Here is a 22,545-nt window from a genome sequence, read left to right as displayed (position 1 = left end):
TTCTTCTCTAATATCTTCAAGATTTGCTTTGCAAAGGCTGACAGATTTTCTCTTCAGTTGGGTATTTAGTAGTTGTCAGTGATGGTCTTTGTCAGTTGTTTTTCAGTTTAAAATGTAAATGCTGTATAGAAATAGGAAGATGGTGTGGTGGTGTTGTCTTTTCTTCTTTTTCTTAACACTGGCAAGAAATTAGGTAATATATATTAATTTTTTTTTGGCTAAGGCTGGTTTGAAAGATACTATGCAAAATACTTCTGTGGTAGTTACACTAAATGATTGTTGTTTTTTTTTTTTACTTGACACCCAACTATTTACTGTACTCTTTTGGTATACTTAATATAAGGATAGTTAAAGTCAGATCAAAATATTGTTTTGTTTTTGCCCTAAGCCTATTTATGTTTGCTTGCAAACACATTTTATTTTCCAAGTTTTGTAAGTGCGTTAAACTATATGTAAACATGTATAATCTGACTTTTAAAAAATAGTGTTTTACTCCTCTTAGTTCTTAAACAGTTAACTTGCTTATTCCATTCTTCCTAATCAAATCCTTACATTGGCACTATACAAATAATTCTAGATTGTAAGTATAATGATGATTATTCTGAACTTTTTGTATTCAGTTTTTCTTGATTTAATGTGAAAGTGGTATGAGTGATGGTATGGGCAAACATAATCTCCTAGGCCCCAATTGTACGAAAACTTAGATATGTGCTTAACTTTATGCACTGCGAGCACTTCTTCCATTGAAAGCTGTACCTTAGTGAGTATTGTGGAGAGCTTTTCCTAAAGGGTGATTTAAATATTATTTAAGTACTGTACAGTCCATGACCTGGAAACTGCACTGTGAAACTGTAAAATGCAAAAGGCAATTTGAAGAGCAGCTAGAGTACAGGTTGACCATAGGAGGACTGATGACATAACCTAGCATAGAGACAGCCACTCTTCATTAAAGATGTTCCCACCCTTGCTAACAGCAGTGAACAGTAGTATGGACAAGGTCCCATTGACTGCTGATACTTTAACTTAATCACGTTACCTAATCACGCCCAGATTACACAATGGTTAAAATGGTGGTAGATGCCAGCATTTACGTGTCCAAGACAGGCAGACAAACAGTGGAAACGGTGATCCTAAAATTATCTGTCATAGTTTATTTTTACAGAGTGTTTGAACATAAAACTAACTTCTCCTTTGTGACTACCTGCTGTTCCATTAGACATGACTACTGGCATGTTCTTCCTGATCTTCAAAGTATAGAGTCTCTCTTCACCTTCTGTCTTCTGAAAAACTGTCTTTCTCTCTTCTAGTATGCACAGCATAATGCGCAAATGTTCAACTCTCCTCAGTGTTTCTCCTCAATATGGCAAAGCAGTGGGTTCCTTTGGAGTTCTCCCAACATTTCCAAACAGGAAAAGTTTTTTTCAGTTTTATTTCTCCCTTCAGTCCTGGTAGGGAGATGGGCTACTAAAGGATTCTGAGGGAAGAAAGTGTTATTGGATGCTCATTCAGTGGTTCAGAGGGGCTGTAACTCTTTTTGCACTCCACAGCAGCAAGAGTGCAAGGAGGTATTAAGTTATGTAAGGGTAACATTTTGGTGATAAGACTTGGTCTTTTGGAAATCATTTTCCTGCCTCTTTCTCTCCTGGTGTGAAGTATGACATAGCTAGTCCAAAGATCAGGTCAGTAAGAAGAGCAGGAGGCTTCCTGTATGTGTCCCTGTTGTGTTGTCTCTGAATATTCATCTGTCTCTCTAGATCACTTTATGCATGTGTCAGTCAATCCCAGAGGTAGCAGTGCCTCCTAACTAGCTCTGAAAGTTCTGATGGCTCTCTAATTTGAAAGCATCCTCAAGATCAGGGGTTGGCAACCTTTCAGAAGTGGTGTGCTGACTCATCATTTATTCACTCTAATTTAAAGTTTCGTGTGCCAATAATACATTTTTAGACAGTCTCTTTCTGTAAGTCTATAATATATAACTAAAGTATTGTTGTATGTAAAGTAAATAAGGTTTAAAAAAATGTTTAAGAAGCTTCATTTAAAACTAAGTTAAAATGCAAAGCCCCCCGGACCGGTGGCCAGGACCTGGGCAGTGTGAGTGCCACTGAAAATCAGCTTGCATGCCACCTTCAGCACCCATGCCATAGGTTGCCTACCCCTGCTCAAGATTCTCACCTCTTTTGGGGTATCAGCATTGGATCCTGAGCTCTCACAGAAAGAGGTGGGAGGTGGGATAACACAGAAAACAAATCCAATACCTTCAAATAAATTGGATTTACAGTATTGGAATTAATGTAGTTTAACCATTCTTTTAGGGCAGCCTGGCGATACAGCATATTAAATATTTTGTTCTTCTGGCTCCCTCAGTATGTGTTTGTGTGGCCTTGTTTATTCTGCTGTTTTACTTGACCTTTATTGGTCTTTCTCAGGGATGCAGCAGAGTGGTTTTGCACATTCTGCCAATGCCAATAGAACTTCTGTTTTCTGTCCACCTCCCTTGAAGCATATGATCAGTGTGACAGCCCTATAAACCTTTTTACCACACTGTCCACTGGCTTTACACAGAAGTGCGGTGAATTGATCTTGTCTCATACTACTAGCATGACTTATCATTCAAATAACTGGAATCTGCAGGTAGAGGATCTGTAACTCCCTTGATTGTGGCATCCATGAACTCAACAAAAGTGAAGATTACCTGGAATAGGAAAGTCCTGGGATTGATTGTTTTATTCTAGGACTTCAGTCAGATGGTCTCCTATGTTGGAATAGTGGAGAGAAAACAAAATGAACATCTGGTTATATCTCAGGCGGCTTAATTAAGAAAGGCCTACGCAACCTTAATTTAGCCCCTTTGGGCGGAGTATATGCATTATGATATAGTCTCTAATTACATAGAATCATAGAATATCAGGGTTGGAAGGGACCTCAGGAGGTCATCTAGTCCAACTCCCTGCTCAAAGCAGGACCAATCCCTGGACAGATTTTTACCCCAGTTCTGTAAACGGCTCCCTCAAGGATTGAACTCACAACCCTGGGTTTAGCAGGCCAATGCTAAAACCACTGAGCTGCTCCAGGCCAATGGGAGCTGCAGGAAGTGTCAGGAGCCGAGAGACGTACTGGCCGCTGCTTCCAGCAGCTCCCATTGGCCTGGAGCAGCGAACTGCAGCCAGTGGGAGCCACGATCGACTGGACCTGTGGATGCGGCAGGTAAACAAACCGGCCTGGCCCGCCAGGGGCTTTCTTTAAATAAGTGGTGTCTCAAGTTTGGGAAACACTGATGTACACCATAGAAAAACCCATGAGGAAATTTTAATAATTCTCTCTTCACAGCAGTTTCAATAATGTGCATTAAATAAGATATGAGGCAGTATGTCATTGAGTGAGAATAATATAGATGCTCATTCAGTGAGTACCATCTAGCTTGTGCATTGAATGAGATAGGGATCTTGTGGAAAAAATAGTTTATGATCATGTTACTAAGGACTGTATCATAATATATTTTCTGGGGGAGACACAGATTAAAGTTGCGTAAGCAACCTTAATTCTGGTATTTCCTAAATTCTGAGTGCTTGACTTGGCAATTTTAATAATGTTCTTTTAAAATAGGTATTTTATTTTGGTGCATAATATGGATAACACATGTAGATTCAATAGATTTGGAATGCTTTATTTTTGCATTCCAGAATAGGCCATGATAGTTATGCTTCTGTACTAAAAGATTGGAGGTGGGAGAAAGGTGGGAATGAAGACCTGGCTTAAATTTGTCGTTTGATGTAAAACCGTTTTTTTTTTTTTAAAGGATTCTTTTTGGAAAATGCCAAACAGAAGATTTGCGACTGGTGAGGTGGTGATGGGTCGTTGGCCAGGAAGTGTCCTCTATTATGAAGTGCAAATAACTAGCTATAATGACCTCACTCACCTTTACACTGTTCAATACAAAGATGGAACTGAGCTTGAGTTGAGGGAAAGCGATATAAGGGTAAGTGTTCATCTGTATAATTAACAATATTTAGAATCCATATTGAAGTCTTGACTAAGTTCATAATGTGTACTATATTAAAAGTTTTAAGAACCGTGATCCAACTTGCTATCTAAAAAACTTTTGAAAATGAAGGCCCAGGCCTGCAAGTATTCCACAAATAGAACTCCCATTAGAGGACTGTACCACACAATTGTGGAATTGCCTACAGAGCTGTTAGCTAGATTTTAAGTAGATTTTTGTTAAATAAAGCCAATTAAAAAAAACAAAATCTAAATTTGTTTAAAATACCCTTTTTAAAATACTATGTACAGAGCAATTAAAAAATACTCTTTTTGTAAGGGTATTCTGCTCCAGTGACCACTAGTAGAGTTCTTAGGGATGATGAGAGTAACACCATACATGCTCAAGCCCATCCTTCTCTTCCTTACTCTGTGCCATGTACCTGCTACTTGCCTCTTAAATTTGTTCAGTTGCTATTACTTGTGAATGCCTTCTTGTAGGGCCTGCCTATGAGTTTCCCTTGAATGTAATATCCGTGTGCTAATACATGAGACAGGAAGTCAGCTGACATCAGCAGAATGCTAAAACTGAATAGACACACAGTGCTGTCAAATGCATAAAGTAAACTGGGAGGAAGAAACTTCCATTATAGTATTACGGATAGAAGGTACAACCTTTTTAGATGTAGTTTTTAAATTGATGGTACTTTAGGATACTTCTTAATCTTGATCCTTACATGTGAGCTGCAAAAGAATGGAAGGAAGTATACTTCCTTCTCTTTTTGTGTGTGTGTGTGTGTGTGTGTTGTGTTTTTTTTTGATGTGTAAAGGCTTGAAAGGTGTTTTTAAAAAAGATCTGAAAGATGGTAGGCCTAATTTTTAGATAGCAATCTTGTCTTCTGTGGTTGGCTGTGTTGTACAAGAAAAAATGGGATTCTGAATTCTCCACTAGAGATGGTAAATTGTGGTTATGTATTATAGACTTGGATGAGGCATTTTTATCAGTGTGTTTTCAGGTGCTTATTTCAAGGATGATTAGATGACATGGTGGTAAAAAAATCCTGAATCCCCTCAACATTTCAGTTTCCACCATTGGTAACTCGTGAAATTATGTAGAATTGTACTCTTTGTTGAAGTCTTAAATAGTCTAAAGTGGATGAAAGAGAGGTCATTTAAATTTATAAGCAAGTTATTTAAAATCGCTGCTCAACACAAAAGAGTGAAAGGAATTATGTGAACTCTTTTTGTTCATATGAGAATCTGTTTGTTAGAGGTTTCTTATGGCTCCTGATGAGGTTAGAGTTGTTTTTAGAAAGAAAAACGTGTTTAAATGATAGGAAGCATTCGTATGAGGACTAGTGAAAACTTGTTCCATTCAGTTTGGGGCAAAGTTGCTCTCTAGTCTAAACACTGCTTTTCTGAGCAATATTTAGTAATTTCGATAATGAAGGGAATAAAAACTCTGCTGCACCATCATGGTTTTCACCACCACTCTTGGGACAAAGAAACTCCTCTCTTTCCTAATCCTGAAATATGTTCAGATCAGGTGAAGCGAAGGGACCAGAGATATTAACGTCTCCTGAACAAGTCCTGAGAAGAGAATCTAAGATTTCTACTACTGGTCCCTTCCTAATCAGTTTTTTCCATAATCTTAGTCCTAGTTAGATTCCATAGTCCTAGTTAGACTTTTCTACTTGTCTAACTAGGTTGGTTTTACCCAAGTACGACAGATATGCCCTTTGCGATGCCAGGGGCAAAGTAAAAGTGATGGATAAAATTTGTCTTGCCCCCAGATTAGGTATCTGAATTTTGTGCTAAATACTGTACAAGTGATTATTTTTTCCAGAAACTGAACAAATATTAGATGCTGTATTTTTTAAAAAAATCTTTTACTCATCTTTTTGCCTCTCCTGTGTGTGTATGATCTGTCGTCTTATGAAGAAGCAGGATTGAATTTGAGAAACAAAACCTGAAAGCTATAAAAAGAGTCTTTGATGCCATCTTATTCACTGCCAAGCAAAGGTTTTCCCCCTATAAAAGACTATGCAAATAGGAAATAAGGGAGGCTATTGAAATGAAAGTTTACTTATTTTTAAAATGTTTTAACACTCTTCTTTATGTGCCTTTTAATACATCTTAAAAGGATTTGTTTGCTGTATGTTAGAACCTCTGGCAACAGAACCCTGAAAACAACTGGTTTGTAAGAATAAGAAAGGTAACAAACAGGATACTGTTTAAGTTAACCTAAAATCTTAATCTGTTTCTCACAACAGAGCTTCACATTGGTGAATTACAGGTCCTTACCTTCCTTGTGTAAACTTAGATGATTTGTATTAGCACAGAACGGAGTGGGAATTTTCTCAGTCATCAGTGAGGGCCTTGGATGTGTTTGAATAGAGTTTTGCTCCCAGGTGGTGGGGTTTAGATTTAACAAATTGAAGCAAAACAATATTCAGTACATTGATCAAAAAAATCTAAAAAGCAATGTCCTCACCTTAAAAGTCCTACCAGCAGCCTTTAATACTGACTATCTTCCAACTTGAGCACCTCTATTGACTATTATTGCAGAAGCATAGCACAGGAAAGAATAGCTTTCCAAGTAGGCAGGTCCCCAAGCCATTGAGGATAAAATTTCCAAATAGTTCCCAAATGACTTAGACGTTTAAATTTGTACTGAAAGTCAGTAGGATGTTGGCCTCTAAATCACTGTGGCCTTGTCACCATTATCAAAGACAGGTGGTTTCTTAATGTAAATTAGAAAATTGAGTTAGTGTAGGCTACCAACTTAACCTGCTAAATTGTGCGAAAGCTACAGATTACCTTGTCTTCCCTAGGATTTGACATAAAATAGCCTTACTTGAGTGAAGTAATGTCTACACTGGCAATTGAATGATAGAACTCTCCCCCGCCCCCTCCAACAAACATTTTGCTGGCAAGAGGAACCAGTGTGACCAGCGCTTTGTTGGCAGGAGCGCTCTCCTGCCAACGCAAATGCCACTCATTGGGGGTAGAAGTGTTTTGTTGCAGGAGAGCTGACAAAGAGTGGCTACACTGTGTGACTTTAGTAACACGGCCATGTCGCTCGAAGCTGTATAGTATAGACATAGCTTTAGACATACCATCTTAGGTGCTTTTGAAAACTTTACCCTTACAGTTTTATATGTGAAAAACAATATCTTAAACTTCATCCAGAAACTAATATGGATCCTGAAACATTGGTGTTACGTGTTCTTAGTGAGAAATACTGCTTTTTAAATTGGCTGCAACATTCTACAGCACTCTGTTTCCAGGTTGACTTGAAGTGTGTTGCCCTGTGCAAAACACACTGCAGTAATCTAATCATTAGGTGATAAATGCAGAAGTAACAGAGTTCACATCTGAATGAAGTGATTTCAGTCACCTGGTCAGATATAGATGAGTCTTCCTCACCACAACTGCTAATAAGATCATTGAGCAGTAGCTGGGAATTCAACCATACTGTCACAATGCAAACTTTAACAAGTAGTAGGTAGACACCTTACATTAAAAGGAAGATAATTGTTGTCATGTAATATTTTATAATTGCTTCTCCCAGCTAATCTTAGTTTTATTTTAGACTGAGGTCTAGTCTACACTGTAAACTTACATGGGTATAACTACGTCACTGAGGGATGTGAAAAATCCACGTCACTGAGCTTGGTATAAATGCATTGCTAACTTCTAGTGTAGACAGCGCTATGTCAAGGGGAGGGCTTCTCCTGCCAGCATGTTAATCCACCTCATTGAGAGGTGGTACGTCTGTCGACGGGAAAAGCTCTTCTGTGTAGCATCTTTGCTGAAGTGCAACAACTTGGTCTCATCCGTACCTCTAATCTCTACAATCTCAGGGAGAAGCCATCCAACAGAACTGGTTGGACCGATGACAGTGAAATAGAGCTGGGTGGTATCAGCATGCTGAAAATACTGTATTTCAGTTTTCCTCAGGGACCTGTGTACACACTGAACAACAGGGGAAACAAGTTTGAGTTCTGCAGAACTCAGTGAGAGAGTACTGATGACAGAAAATTTCCAAATATTATTTTCTGCAATATCTGAGACAAGATCTCAGAGGGCAGCCTGTTTACTGCTGCTGGGATTGTTAGAAGAGTCACTGGAATCATAGGCAGCTGACATGAACACCTTGATCTTTACTGCAGCTAGAAGGAGCATGTATTACAATGTTGTTAGTGCAGTCTCTGTGCTATACCCAGGTCTGCACCCAAATTTGGCAAGGGTTAAGGAGACCTGAAGCAACCAGGTACTCAAGCCTGTCTCGTCTCGGTTGCTTCAGTATTAACCAGAAATGGAAGAATAGGGACTAAATACTAATGAGATTGTCGCTCCATCTTGGTCTTGTGGAATGTTAGCTGAGTAGGGAAGCTTTGCATTACCATGGTCTCTGCTCAATTGCTAGAGCTGAAAATTGAGTCCCTTTGAGTCCTAAATTTACTACAAATAGTTAAACATTTTTATAGGTATTAGATGTTTTCAATGGTACAAATATATATTGAGAAATAACAGCTAAAATTACTGTCTAATTCTATTTTTATGACAACTTATTCTTTCATTTAGCAAAACCTTTACAAATCATATTTAATGTTTCCTGTTTCTTTCAGTCTGTATCATCATTTAAACCTCGAAAAAGCAATTCTTCCTCAAGTTCTCCTTCCAGACGCAGTGGTAGCAGATCCAGATCTCGTTCTCCTGGTCGGTCAGCAAAAGGCAAACGTCGTTCTTCCTCCCAAAGCAGAGAATCTAGAGATGAGAAAAAGAAAACAGTTCGGGAAACTAACTTAACTCTTCTGGTATTGGATTCATTTCTGATTGAGATCTGTCTACTTGCACTGATATGTACTGTGTTCTATAAACATGTATAGTCTAAAATGACATTTTTTTAGAGGAGTGAAAACTTTGAAGATTTGGATCTGTGGGTATGTGTCTAGGTGTAAAGAAAAAATTAATAGTATTGTAAATACAGTTTGAAACAAATGTCCTTCCCAGTTGCTATTATAAGCATAGTATTGCTTATGGTTAGGGCCTGGCTGCAGAATTGTGCTCAGGAAGCTCCACTTTCATTTTAACAAAATAAGTTTCCTAGCTTACATGAGTATGAAACTTGAAAATGTAAACCAAGTGTAAAGAGATGCAGTAATACCTCCTGAATTTGCACCAAACTTGAAGCGCTAGTTCTTACAGGTTTGAACTGTCCCACTTATCTTAATCGTTGCTAATATTGAAATCTAAAGATGAATATCTGTGGCACAGTGAAAATGTGGAGATAACAGTCAAATTTAGTATCAAAACAGGTGCAGCAGTATTGATTATTTTCACAATTAATTAAAAACCTGTATATTAAAAATGTATCTGAAGCTGTTGCAGAAAGTTGGGATTTTGGTGCAGAATTTAGGACTAGCTTGCTGTGGAGTATATGTGGCCTTGCCTATGCTTGATGTTGCATAAATGTTTTCATTATAAAGGATCGCTTTCTGATAGCTTTTAAGTCAAACTTTTGGCTTTCAAGCTGAAATTTTGCACGTTTGTTCTAACCTGGAAGTGAATTTGTGCTGAAAATTTTGATTAAAAATGGACAAGCAGCTTTTGAGAATGAAGGTTAGCAGGGGTGACACATATCTGCTTTATAAGAACTTTGTTTTGAATTGCTTCAGTGAGGAGATGGGAACTTGAAATAAGTCTGGGACATAGTTTCTAGTTTAAAAATGTGCCTTTCACTGATCCATTAAGATTATTTTTCATTTGGCTGAGTTATAACCCCTTAAAAACATACTGTGGTTTGTGCTCTGGATTTTTTTTTTTATAATGACCTAATTTTCTACCTTTCAGGTGACTTAAAGGCCCAGGGTGTAGCTTGTTGGCGATATGCCCACATGTTGTGTTTCTAATGACTTGTGGTCCACAATTCTCCTTCTGTGCATGAAGGTCCTCGTGTGCTTAACAGTGGGATTTAAACTTGCTTAAAGCTTAGAGAGCAGACATTTTGATCACTGGCATGATAGGAGTGACTCGCTCCTGAAGAATTCATAATTTTGGTCTGTTTCCTTAGTTACAGGCAGGTTTTTCTGAGTCTCCCTGCTGTGAAGCAGAAACTGAAACCAAAACCAAAATTTTATTTTGTCAGTTAGATTTTTCCAGAGCTGTGTAGCCAGACTTCAGATTTGTCTGAAGGACATATTTGGCTCTTATTTTTTTACTATGGAAAAGTATAATGTTAAATGGCACCTTTTTGACTTGGCAGGTCTGCTCCTTTTTTGTGTATATCTGCAGAAGAAACAATTTCGGGAGAGTGAGTTAGCTTGTGTAACAAAATGGTTGAATGGACACACTTTTTGTAATTGACATTTAAATTCACTGAGTTAAAAGTGATTTGGGAACTGCACCTTCCTCTGAATTCCCCCAGCTTACCCTGTTTTACTATTGCATTTTCCTACTCTTAAAGGAATTCTTTCCCCTTTTTCCTTTAAGACTCATCCAAACAGTGGAGATTGCATTTACTCATTTTCAAAAAATTGCAGCCACGTGCACAAAGTAAACAAATGGGGAGGGATAACAAAACACCTCTATTTTTTCCAGTTATACTAGTCTACTGTTGTGACAGGTACCTCTGTCAGTAAATATTTTTTAAACTATTCATTATATACTTATTTTAATTCAATGGTAGCATTTAAAAATTCTTTCTTTTTCAAACTAGAAACTGAATGAGAACAACACTAGCAGGTATAATGGTGAACCTGATAGTACAGAAAGGAATGATACTTCCTACAAAATCTTACAGGTAAGAGAACTAAGAACTGTATATCTTATGGCCACAGTAAATCTGCAGCATTACCAGAAAAAAGTGTGTGTTACACTAACTCCTTGCTTAACGTTGTAATGTTTCTGAAAAATGCTACTTTAAGCGAAACGATGTTAAGCGAATCCAATTTCCCCATAAGAATTAATGTAAATGGGGGAGGGGTAGATTCCAGGGACATTTCTTTTGCCAAAGACTGTATTTTTTTAATATTTTATATATAATATATATTTAAAATATATATACACACACAGAGCAATGATGATTGTGAAGCTTGGTTGAGGTGTCAGAGTCAGATGGTGGAGTATTTCCCAGGGAATGCCTTACTGCTAAATGATGAACAAGAATTCGGGTGAGCCCTCAAGGGTTAACACGTTAATGTAGCCTCACGCTTTACAAGGCAGCATGAATGGAGAGAGGGGAGACAGCATGGCAGAGAGAGAGAGAGACGGACTGTGTGTGAGAGAGAGAGATGCACATTGCCCTTTTAATTACACTGACCCCACTCTTATGTACACTGCCTTTTAAAGTAGATCAGCAAGTTGAGACAGCAGCTGCTGCCAGCAAGCTCCCTCCCTCCTGAGCCCTGTCATGTTCCCACCTGGATGAGATGGGGGGCAGGAGTGGGGAGAGGAGGACACCCTGACATTAGCAGCCCTCTTCTCTTACCCCCCCCCCCCCCCCCGTGACCAGATGTCCCGATAATATTTGGGGCTTTCTTATAAAGGTGCCTATTACCGCCTGTCCCCATTTTTCACCTGTGCTATCTGGTCACCCTACCCCCTCTGCACAGCAGGCAGGAGGCTTCTGGGAGCAGCTCCAAGTCAGAGGGCAAGAGCAGCACATGGCAGTGGGGGGAGGGACAGCTCGCCTGCTGGGCAGCTGCGGTATAGGGAACTTAGGGGAGCAGGGAGCTGGTAGGGGGTCTGCTGGTCCACCCTAGTTCCAAGACCCCACTAGCTAGCTCCAATGGGTTGCTCTTTCTGCAAGCAGTGGACAAAGCAGGCGGCTGCCAAACAATGTTATAAGGGAGCATTACGCAACTTTAAACGACCATGTTCTCTAATTGATCAACAATGAAACAATGTTAACTGCTGCTTTTTAAAATAATTTCTTCTGGCAGAGGAAGATGATTGTTTAGGTTAACACTCATCTGAAGGGAGGACTAGGGCATGTAGAATTGGAAAGGATGGAAACAAAGCAGACAAGTGTGGAGGGGAGGGAATATTAAGCAGAATGTTTGCCTTTTGGCTGTCTTCTCTTCTACTGCTAATATAGTTGAATACCTTTTAACGGGGGAAAAATGCATTGTACTTCAGTGCTCAAATCTGAGTAATGTTCTCTTGATTACACCACTCTATAGAATAAGACATGGTAATTGTTTGGTATTTGTAACCTTTTGTTCTTTATCAACAGAAAGTTGAATCAGAGCTAGAAATTGGGCATGTGCTTGACAAGTATACCTTACATCCAAGAAGACAGAAGAAAAAGGAAGAAATATTTTTGAAAGAGAGAGTTTTTGAGACAGCAAAAACTACTGAAAAAGTATCAACAGAAACAAAGGAGCTAGAGTTTGGTGGAAGAATTGGTATGTATATTAACAATAGTGATAGTCACTGATTTATTTTTACTTGATATCACGTTGCCATTCTCAAAGATTCCCCCCCCCACACACACACATTGGGGTCATTCATCTGGTGCTAGTGTGTCTTGTTTGCCTTTGGTGACATTGATGCCTCACATTTGGTTCTGTTTGACCTGCTATGAGGAAGATGAGTGATTATCATGATCTTTCTCCTTGAAGTTACTAGAGTAAGCATCTTCAAATTTCATAATTTGAAAAGCCAGTTGTCTCAAACTCAGATATTCCACCTTTTTGGAGAACTACTGAAGGCAAATGTACTTTGTACTTCAATGGAATTAGTATGATCGTTTTATTTTTTTTAAAAAGCCAATTGGAAAGTAACTGGGTTTAATGCTGTGAAAATAAAACAAGGAAAATTTTGGCTGAATAATGGAAGGTCAGTGATTTCTGACCATTAGTTGATTGAAATCTGGAATAGATTGCAAAGGGAAATAGTGGAGTACCATTGTGTTAGGACACTGGGTTTTTAATCTTATGTTCTTTGTTATCACAGAAGTAGCCCGTTGGGGTTAAAACTAGAGAGGACAAAACTAGAAAAAAATCCATGAGAGAAACAATCTTCCATTTAGTTCTGTGAATACAGACACCTGTAATGTGAAACACACATTTTCACACTGTCTGTTCTAACCACCACTGCCTGTTGCGTGTGGCTACTTATTTATTAATTTATACAACATACTGTATGTGGACACAACCCTTGAATAAATCCCTTTGTATCTATAGCTGTGTGGTGAACTCCTTTTATTAGCAGGTATTGGTAGGTAAGCAAGTCTATGGGGAAGAAAGGAGTTCAGGAGAGTTGGCAGCTTTTTAAAGATATATCCCAGTGCATGGGAAAGATAGGAAGAACAGTAAAAGACCACGCTGGCTTAACCAGGAGCTCTCTTCTGTTGGCATAGAGCAGGTACATAAGCAGTCTTACAGTGGCACAGCTGCATCAGTACAGATGTAAGCTTGCTACTGTAGACATGGCCTAACTTAGACATGTTAGTTGACTTCAGTCAGCAGGGACCGATGAAATACATACTATAATATGTAAGGAACTGGCTGAAGAGATCTCTGAGCCATCCGCAATCATCAGTCCGAACCTGTGGAGGATGGGAGAGATCAGAGAGCAAATATAATAACTATGAATAAAAGGGGGAATAAGGACAACCTAGGAAATTATAAACCAGTCATCTTAACTTTGGTACCTGGAAGGATAATGGAGCAAATAATCAAGTTGTGAGTTCCTAGACAACAAGGTGATAAATAATAGCCAACTTTGGTTTGACATGATTTGTTCTTGACAAATCCATCTAATATCCTTTGACAAGTCAGCGAGCCTTGTGGATGGGAAGAAGAAGTAGATTTGATATCTCAGCTTTAATGAGGTTTTTGATTCCGTCTCTCATGCCCATCTCATAAGCAAACTAGGGAAATACAGCCTAGACAAACGTACTATGAGGTGGGTGCACAACTGGTTGGAAAATAATACTCAGAGTAGTTATCAGTGATTCACAGTCAAGTTGGAAGGGCATATAGAATGGGGTCCTGCAGGAATCTGTCCTGGGTTCTATTCAATATCTTTTCAAATGATTTGGATAATGGCATAGAGAATAACACTTATAAAATATATGGATGATAGCAAGCTAGGAGGGGTTGGAAGTGCTTTGGAGGACAGGATTAGAATTCAAAATTATCTTGACAAACTGGAGAAGTGGTCTGAAATAAACAGGATGAAATTCAACAAGGACAAATGCAAAGTACTACACTTAGGAAGGAATAATCCATGGCACTTTAGCAGGATTTCAGACCGTTGGGAGAGAACGCCCCCTTTTGGTGAATGTGGCTTCTTGCAGTAAGGGTGGGGAGGCCTACCAGACAGAGATTAGGGAACTTCCCTTGGCCTCAGAGTGGTGGGAGCTAGCAGTTAGAGTCTATGGCTGCCCTTGGCCTTAGGGCTGTGGAGCCTTGCAATAGGCGAGGGGGACCTGGGCCCGTCCTACTCAACCAGGCCCGAACCCAGTGTCTTGCGGAACTAGTAGTCCTGGCTTCAGGCTTAGGTCCCTCACTCAACAAACATGTTCCCTGGACCACTTCCTGCTGTTGGTCTTGGATCCTGTACTTCCTTCAGGGTTAGCAGCCTTCCACTTCCCACATTTTCTGCAGTCGACTGGGCTCTGCAGGCTGGAGCTCTAGCAGCTGCCTGGCAGGAGCCTGCAGCATGCATCTGCTTTTCTCCTCAGTCAGCCCAGATTGAGCTGAGCGGTGACCTTTTATATACTGCTTCCAGATGGAGTATGCCCCAGGGGTTGGGGGGGGGGGGGTGACCTCCCGAGCCTAAAGTGCGTGGTTAACCCTTGCGGGTTGGCACACCCCCTCACATGTGCACATACAAAATGGAAAATTACTGTCTAGGAAGGAGTATTGTAGAAAACGAACTGGGAGTTATTAAACTTGTGATCTACTGTGAGTCAACACTGTAATACTGTTGAGGGGGGAAAAAAAGGCAAACGTCATGTGATGTACTAGCAAGAGTGTTTTATGCAAGACACGAGAAGTAATTCTTCCATTCTGCTCAGCAGTGATAAGGCCTCCACTGGAATACTGTGTTCAGTTCTGGGCACCACGCTTCGTAGACAGTCCAGAGGAGAGCAACAAAAATGTTTAAAGGTCTAGAAAACAAGATCTACAAGGAAAGACGAAAAAAATTGGATTAGTTAAATCTGGAGAAGAGAAGGTTGAGGGGGGGACATAACTGTCTTCAAGTATGCAAAAGGGTTGTTATCAAAAGAGGGGTGATAAGTTGTTTTCCTTATCCACTGAGGACAGGATAAGAAGTAATGGGCGTAAACTGCATCAAGGACGTTTAGGTTAGATATTAGGCAAATGTCCTAATGTGTAAAGGTAGGTCAACATTGGAACAAATTACCAAGGGAGGTTGTGGAATCTCTGTCATTGGAGGTCTTTACAAACAGGTTAGACCAACACCTGTCAGGGGTATTATAGATAATACTTAGTCCTGCCTCGTCTATGGATGAGGTGACCTATTGAGGTCCTCTCCAATCCTACCTTTCTATGATTCTATTTTTTGTCTTTTGCTTGCACTGTGTGACTAATCAAGATAATCTGTCTCCACTGACATTGGATCTAATATTCTAAATTAACCTGTCAGCTGTTATCCTTAAATAAAGAGTCTAGATGAAAATACAGTGATCTTAAAATTACACTGATCTAATTACATTGAACCTAGTTTAAATTAAAAAAAAGAAAAACACCGACCAACTTCACAACTGGTTGAGTTGGCAGTTTTAAGATTCCCTGTCTTAAAAGCAATGTATTTATCTAAGGTTATGGAATTCTTTGTTTATAATAGTCTGTGTCTAGAGGGAGTTTTGCTCTAAAACAGCAACACCAATTTATAGAAATGGCAGCTTAGATAATTTATATATGGTTTTACATTATAGAATTTTTTTTTACCACTTTCTTTCTGGTATTAAGGTAACTCTGGAGTGAGTGGTTTGTTTACAGAACTCCCCTTTTTTTAAAAACAAACTATGTAGCATGGTATTTTTTAAAAAAATTGGCACTTATTTAGGATGACTATTCCTCTTGTGGCTGACACAGCCATTGTAAACACATGGTGGTAATCTTTGATAACATTACATGCAATTGTTTGTTTTATCAAATAAGTGTTTATCCTTGTATGAAATAATGTATGGGTTTATTAATCTATAGATTGAAAATTGCTGTTCTAATGGGATGATTTTATTTTCCAAGTTTATCTTTTACTGTTGTGTGTTTTTTGTTTACAGGGGCCTTTTGCATGATCTTTTTCCTGCCTGCCACTGTATTTTATTTGCTGTTGATGTGCAAACAGGAAGACCCCAGTGTTATGAACTTGCCTCCTTTGCCAGCATTTGACAGTTTATGGGAGACCAGAGTGTTTGGTGTCTTTCTTCTGTGGTTCTTTCTTCAAGCTCTGTTTTCATTATTGCCAGCTGGAAAGGTAAACTTCTAGTAGTAAATGTGTTCTGGAGGGTTTTGTGGACTGGGTTGAAAGGAGGTTTGATTCCATTATTTGAAATACAGTTAATTAACCAATAACTATCTATTTATCAATACTATATTGGAATATAACTACTTCAGATTTGTTGAAAGCTTAAATTACACAACTGCCACCCTGAAAACTCTTGATGACAAAAGTCTGATTTCTGGTCATATATCCCAGTACCTTCAATAGACTACACAGTAACCATTTGTCATTTAGGTATCAAGTAGTAAAATGGACTTGATGCACTGATAGAATCCTAGAAGAATGTTATATGGCAACTTTTGAGCATATACATTTTTACCAGCTTCTGTTACTGAGTTTCTATTTGGTTCCATCACTACATCAAATAGAGGGGAGAGTATTTTCTTCAAGATACAGGCTTCATTGCTGGGAAAGTTGCTCGCTCAGGAAGTCATTCCTAACTATCCCACCCATACACATCATCACACAATTGTACAAGTACATTATATTGTTCTTTACCTTTTCTCTGAAGCATCCGATATTGCCCACTTCTGGAAGAAAGAATACAAAAGTAGATAAACTGTTGGTCTAGTTTGGAATGGCAATTTCTATAGAAGTCAGCAATCCTTTAGTTTGGCTGTTTAAAATGGAGAGGATCGTTCATTGGACTCTTGGTTGACGCTACTCTGGGAAACAGAAACTTCTGGCTTTGTAACACGTGTGTTAAAATTGCTACCTCCCACTTTTTTCAGACATAAATTTCACTGAGATTTCAGACACCTATGTTTATAGAAGTTCCTTGAAAGTTTATATAAACATAGCTATCATTTGTATTTCTGTCCTTCTCTTCCTGTTTATTTTCCTTGCCCTCCAAATATTTGAAAGAATGCTTTTTAGGGACTTGGTCTACTTGAAATCTAGTCAATTAAAAACCCCTCTTCTGGCCTTCAAACAATTCCCCATCCTCACTAAGCTTGTCTTCACAAGCAAGCTCCCCACAGACCAGGACACCACTCAAAACAGCACCAGACCCTGTCAGAACAGATGCAAAACCTGCTGACATATCTGCATTGCTACAGTGATCAACACCCACCACAACACACCTTTCAAGATTTATGGGTACTATAAATGCCTATCATCATGCATCAAATGCCCCAAACAAGTATGTGGGTGAAACCAGACAATCAAATGAACTTACACAGAAAGATGATAAAAGACACATACACCATGTTACCTGGGGTGGATACTTCAGACAGTGATAATTCCATATCTGACCTCTCAGTCCTTATCCTCAAAGGAAACTTGCATAACACTTTCAAAAGATGGGTGTGGGAACTTAAACTTTTAACTCTGCTAGACACTAAAAATCTAGACTAAACAGAGATAGTGCTTTTATGGCTTATTACAGCAATTCATTATGCACCTTACTGCCTGCTAACTTTTAATTGTGCACTTCATTTGAAGTGGTCTATAGCATGTGCTATAGGGTGATGTCATGGCAGGGGTCTACCATAGACCATCAAATCAAGAAGAGGAGGTGAATGGGATGAAGCATTTCTAGAACAACAGAAATATGCAAAACAAGACCTGGTAGTAATCATAGACTTTAACTACCCAGAAATTTGTCTGAAAAGTAAAACGGCAAAACACAATTTCTAATAAGTATTTGGAATATGTTGGGATACGTTTTTGTTTCAGAAAGTATAGGAAATAAGTTGGGGGACAACAATTCTAGACTTGATTCTGACCAACAGGGAGAAATTGGTAGGAAATCTGGAGGTGGAAGGCATTTTGGGTAAAAGTGATCATGACATGATAAATTTCATGATCCTGTAGAAAGGAAGAATCATAGACTATCAGGGTTGGAAGGGACCTCAGGAGGTCATCTAGTCCGACGCCCTGCTCAAAGCAGGACCAATTCCCAATTAAATCATCCCAGCTAGGGCTTTGTCAAGCCTGACCTTAAAAACACCTAAGGAAGGTGTGAGAGCAGCAGAGGAACAATGGACTTCAAAAAGGAGACTTTAACAAACCTAGAGAACTGGTAGGTAGGATTCCATGGGAAGAAAAACTAAGAGAAATAGGATTTCAGTATTGTTGGCTCTTTCTCAAGAAGACAATATTAAAGGCACAATTGTAAACTATTCCAATGTAAAGGAAAGATAGGGAGAATAGCAAGAGGCCAGTATGGCTTCATCAGGAGCTCTTCAATGACCTGAAAATCAAAAAGGAGTCTTAGCAATTTGTCCGTTTTCCACTTTTTGTAAGGAGTACAAAAGAGTAGCACAAGCCTTATACACAATAGTACAAACAATAGGGACAAAGTCAGAGATGCTGAGGCACAAAATGAATTACACCTAGCAAGGGTCATAAAAGGCAGTAAGAAGTTGTTTAAATACATTAGGAGCAAGGGGAAAAACAAAGGAAAGTATAGGCCCATTACTTAGTGGGGAAGGATTGCTAATAACTGGTATCAAGATGGCTGAGGTGTTTAATGCCTATTTTGCTTCAGTCTTCACTAAAAACTTTAATGGTGACTAGATATTCAACAGAATTAATATTAACAAGAGGGAAGGAATATAAGCCAAAAAAAGAGGAAAGCACAGGTTAAAGAATAATTAGAGAAGTTAGATGTATTCAAGTCAGCAGGGCCTGATGAAACTCATCTTAGAGTACTTGAGGAACTAGCTGACGCTATCTTGGAACCATTAGTCATAATCTTTGAGAACTCCATGGGGACACATGCGGTCCCAGAGGACTGCAGAAGGGCAAATGTAAAACATATGTTTTTTAAAAAGGAACAAAGAGGACCCAGGGAATTATAGACCAGTCAGCCTATGTTTGATATCTGAAAAGATACTGGAACAGATTATCAAAAAATCAGTTCTTCTTCGAGTGATTGCTCATATCCATTCCAGTTAGGTGTGTGCGTGCCGCGTGCACGTTCGTCGGAGAAACTTTTACCCTAGCAACCCAGGCGGGTCGGCTGGGCGCCCCCTGGAGTGGCGCCACTGTGGCGCCCAATATATATCCCAGCCGACCCGGCCACCCTTCAGTTCCTTCTTACCGCCCGTGTCGGTCGTTGGAACTGTGGAGCGCAGCTTCGCTGACCTTCACACTCCCTAGCAGCTCATTTCGCTATCGTTGTATATAGTAGTTATAGTTGTTATTGTACATATATAGATATATAGTTGTTAGTTAGTCAGTTATCTAGTGTTGTTAGTGTAGTTATTAGTTGTAGCTCATCGGGCTTCAAGCAGTGCTCGGCTTGTCACAAGCCCATGCCAGCTGGAGACCCCCATGACTCCTGCTTGAAGTGCCTCGGGGAGTCGCACTTATCGGCCAAGTGCTCGATCTGTAAGTCCTTTAAGCCAAGAACCAAGAAGGAGCGGGACATTAGATTGAGACAGCTCCTTATGGAAGCGGCCCTGACACCTTCGCCTTCGGCACCGAGCGCAAGTCAGCCGGTGAGCAAGGGCACCGCCACGGCACCGAGTGCTACCACCAAAAAGCCGGCACCGAAACCGGCCCAGAGCCGCTCCCTCTCCCCGAGGCCGAAGGCGGCGAAGGCACAGATCATCTCGCCACCAGCTGCCCCACAATCAGAGCCTGCGCAAAAGGCGGATCGGCCAGCACCGATACCTGCTGCGGCACCGTCTAAGCCGGTACCGTTGACTCCGACCCTGCGAGGGCCGTCGAGTCCGGCACCTGGCAGCTCTCCGGTGCACACCGTGGTAGAGCTCGCTTCACCCTCTACTCCGGAGACGTTTGCCGCAGCGAGGGAGCTAATCACCATCACCGAGGCACCGATGCCCTTACCCCCAGCACCGCCGGTGCGGGTACTATGCTCTATGGGCAAACCGACCCTGACCAGACCAGCTTCGGTCAGTGTGGCAGACCGGCACCGCTCCAGATTGCGGTCCCGCGGACGCTCGGCATCGAGGCGCCACTCAGGCTCGCGACGTCGATCTCGATCCTGGCACCGATCGCCTCGGCACCGGTCAGACTCCCGGCACCAATCACCCCAGCTCTGGTCAGGCTCCCGGCACCGTTCACCTCGGTACCGCTCACGCTCTCGGCACCGGTCAGGCTCCCGGCGCCGGTCGACGTCCCGAGCGTCAACCCGGTACTCCTGGCACCGCTCCAGCTCACGGCACCGCGGTGGGCACCGCACCTCCAGGAGCAGATCTAGACAAAGGCACTTGGGATCCCGGTCGACCTCCTGGCACCAAGCCGGTCGCAGGTCCCAGTCTCGCTCTCAACACCGATACTGACAACGGTCACCACTATCCAGAGGTGTGAGGTCTGTCGGTACCTCAGCACCGACTTTCGCCGCTCCACCGTGGCCATCTAGAGGCACGTCGGCATCCTCCAAGGTGGGTAGCTATTATGAACGGGACCAGGACCCCGAAGTACCGCTGAGAGTGTTCCAAGACCCCCACTCGCAGGACGCGGGTGCCCAGCAGTGGGGTTTTTGGACACCCTGGGCTTACCATCAGGCCCAGGGTGCCCCCGTGCCTCAGACACGTTCTACCGCCTCAGAACATCGGGTGCCAGAGGCCACTGTTTCCTGCCCCCCCGTGGTTGAGTCGGACAAACAGCTGCCTCCAGACTCCCCGGGTCAACACGAGCAGGAACCAGGCCAAGAACAAGAGACTGCGCAGGATACCCTCGTCCCCGGAGTATCCTCCTCCTCCTCCTCGCCAGATGAGGCAGTGGCTGGGTCGTCAGTGTCGGGACCACCACGTATAGACCTCAGGGCCCACCAGGACCTCCTCTGTAGAGTGGCCCTTAATATCAACCTTCCGGTGGAGGAGGTCTCAGAGGTTGAGGACCCGGTAGTGAGCATCCTCTCGGCCGATTGTCCTACCCGGGTAGCCCTCCCATTCATAAAGACTATCCAGTCTACCGCCGATAACCTGTGGCAGTCACCAGCCTCCATCCCACCGACAGCTAAGGAAGTGGAAAGGAAGTACATGGTACCCTCTCGGGGGTACGAGTACCTGTATGTCCACCCTCCTCTCTAGTGGTTCAGTCGGTCAACGACAGGGAACGGCATGGCCAGCAGGCACCGGCCCCCAAGTCCAAGGAGGCTAGGCGGATGGACCTCATGGGTTGCAAGGTGTACTCAGCTGGGGCCTTGCAACTCCGTGTGGCCAACCAGCAGGCCCTACTGGGGCGTTATAACTACAGCATATGGGCGGAGGTGGGTAAGTTCTCCGAACTGCTACCCCAGGACTCACGCCCGGAATTTAATGCGTTCCTGGAGGAGGGTAAGAAGGTGGCCAGGACCTCCCTCCAGGCCTCCCTCGACGCGGCTGACTCGGCAGCCAGAACCCTGGCGTCCGGAATAACCATGAGGCGCATTTCACGGCTTCAAGCCTCCACACTACCCCCGGAACTACAATATACAGTCCAGGACCTACCCTTTGACGGGAAAGGGTTGTTCTCGGACAAGACGGACTCCAAATTACAAAACCTGAAGGACAGTCGAGTCATCATACGCTCGCTGGGGATGCATACACCTTCCACCCAGCGCAGACCCTTCAGGCCCCAAGCATGACGCCCATACTTCCCACCCCGTCAGAGGCAGGACCTCAATAGACGGCGTGGCCGGGGGGGGCCGCAGACGCCAATCCAGCTCCCAGGGAGGCCAAAACCAAGGGCCTTCCAAGGCACAGCCGGGCCCCAAGTCGGCTTTTGAAGGTGCGCCCGGGGACGGCATACCAGACTCAAGACAGGATCCTTCCCCTACCTTCTCCAACCGCCTCTCCCACTTCCTCCCGGCGTGGTCCCAGTTAACATCAGACCGTTGGGTGCTACGCACAGTGAAGCATGGATACCATCTGCAATTTGCTTCCTCACCCCCTTCCCGCCCCCCTTCCCGGTCCCTCTTCAGGGACCCCTCTCACGAGCAAACCCTCCAGCAGGAGGTTCGTTCCCTCCTCGCGGCGGGAGCTATAGAGGAAGTACCTCTAGGCGAGAGAGGCAAGGGATTCTACTCCCGATATTTTCTGATCCCCAAATCCAAGGGACGTTTCAGACCCATCCTAGACCTCCGGGGCCTCAACAAATGGATGCTCAAGTTGAAGTTCCGCA

At 42.0% G+C, this 22,545-nt stretch overlaps 1 protein-coding gene across 4 annotated transcripts in view; it reads left to right on the top strand.

The window, feature by feature from the left end:
• LBR (lamin B receptor) overlaps nucleotides 1–22,545 on the top strand; it is a 98,651-nt gene that overhangs the window by 44,358 nt on the left and 31,748 nt on the right. For all 4 annotated transcript variants that reach the window (XM_050948549.1, XM_050948548.1, XM_050948547.1 and 1 more), the window contains 5 exons: nucleotides 3,797–3,976; nucleotides 8,613–8,801; nucleotides 10,703–10,786; nucleotides 12,221–12,392; nucleotides 16,247–16,440. In XM_050948549.1, the coding sequence (XP_050804506.1) occupies nucleotides 3,812–3,976; nucleotides 8,613–8,801; nucleotides 10,703–10,786; nucleotides 12,221–12,392; nucleotides 16,247–16,440 (804 nt within the window). In that variant the 5' untranslated portion in view covers nucleotides 3,797–3,811. The remainder of the gene's footprint in view (nucleotides 1–3,796; nucleotides 3,977–8,612; nucleotides 8,802–10,702; nucleotides 10,787–12,220; nucleotides 12,393–16,246; nucleotides 16,441–22,545) is intronic.

This window comes from Gopherus flavomarginatus, chromosome 4 (assembly GCF_025201925.1).
Source record: "Gopherus flavomarginatus isolate rGopFla2 chromosome 4, rGopFla2.mat.asm, whole genome shotgun sequence".
NCBI classification, from domain to species: Eukaryota; Metazoa; Chordata; order Testudines; family Testudinidae; genus Gopherus; species Gopherus flavomarginatus.
The sequence above is the reverse complement of the archived record's forward strand: the minus strand, read 5'-3'. Positions and strand labels throughout refer to the sequence as shown.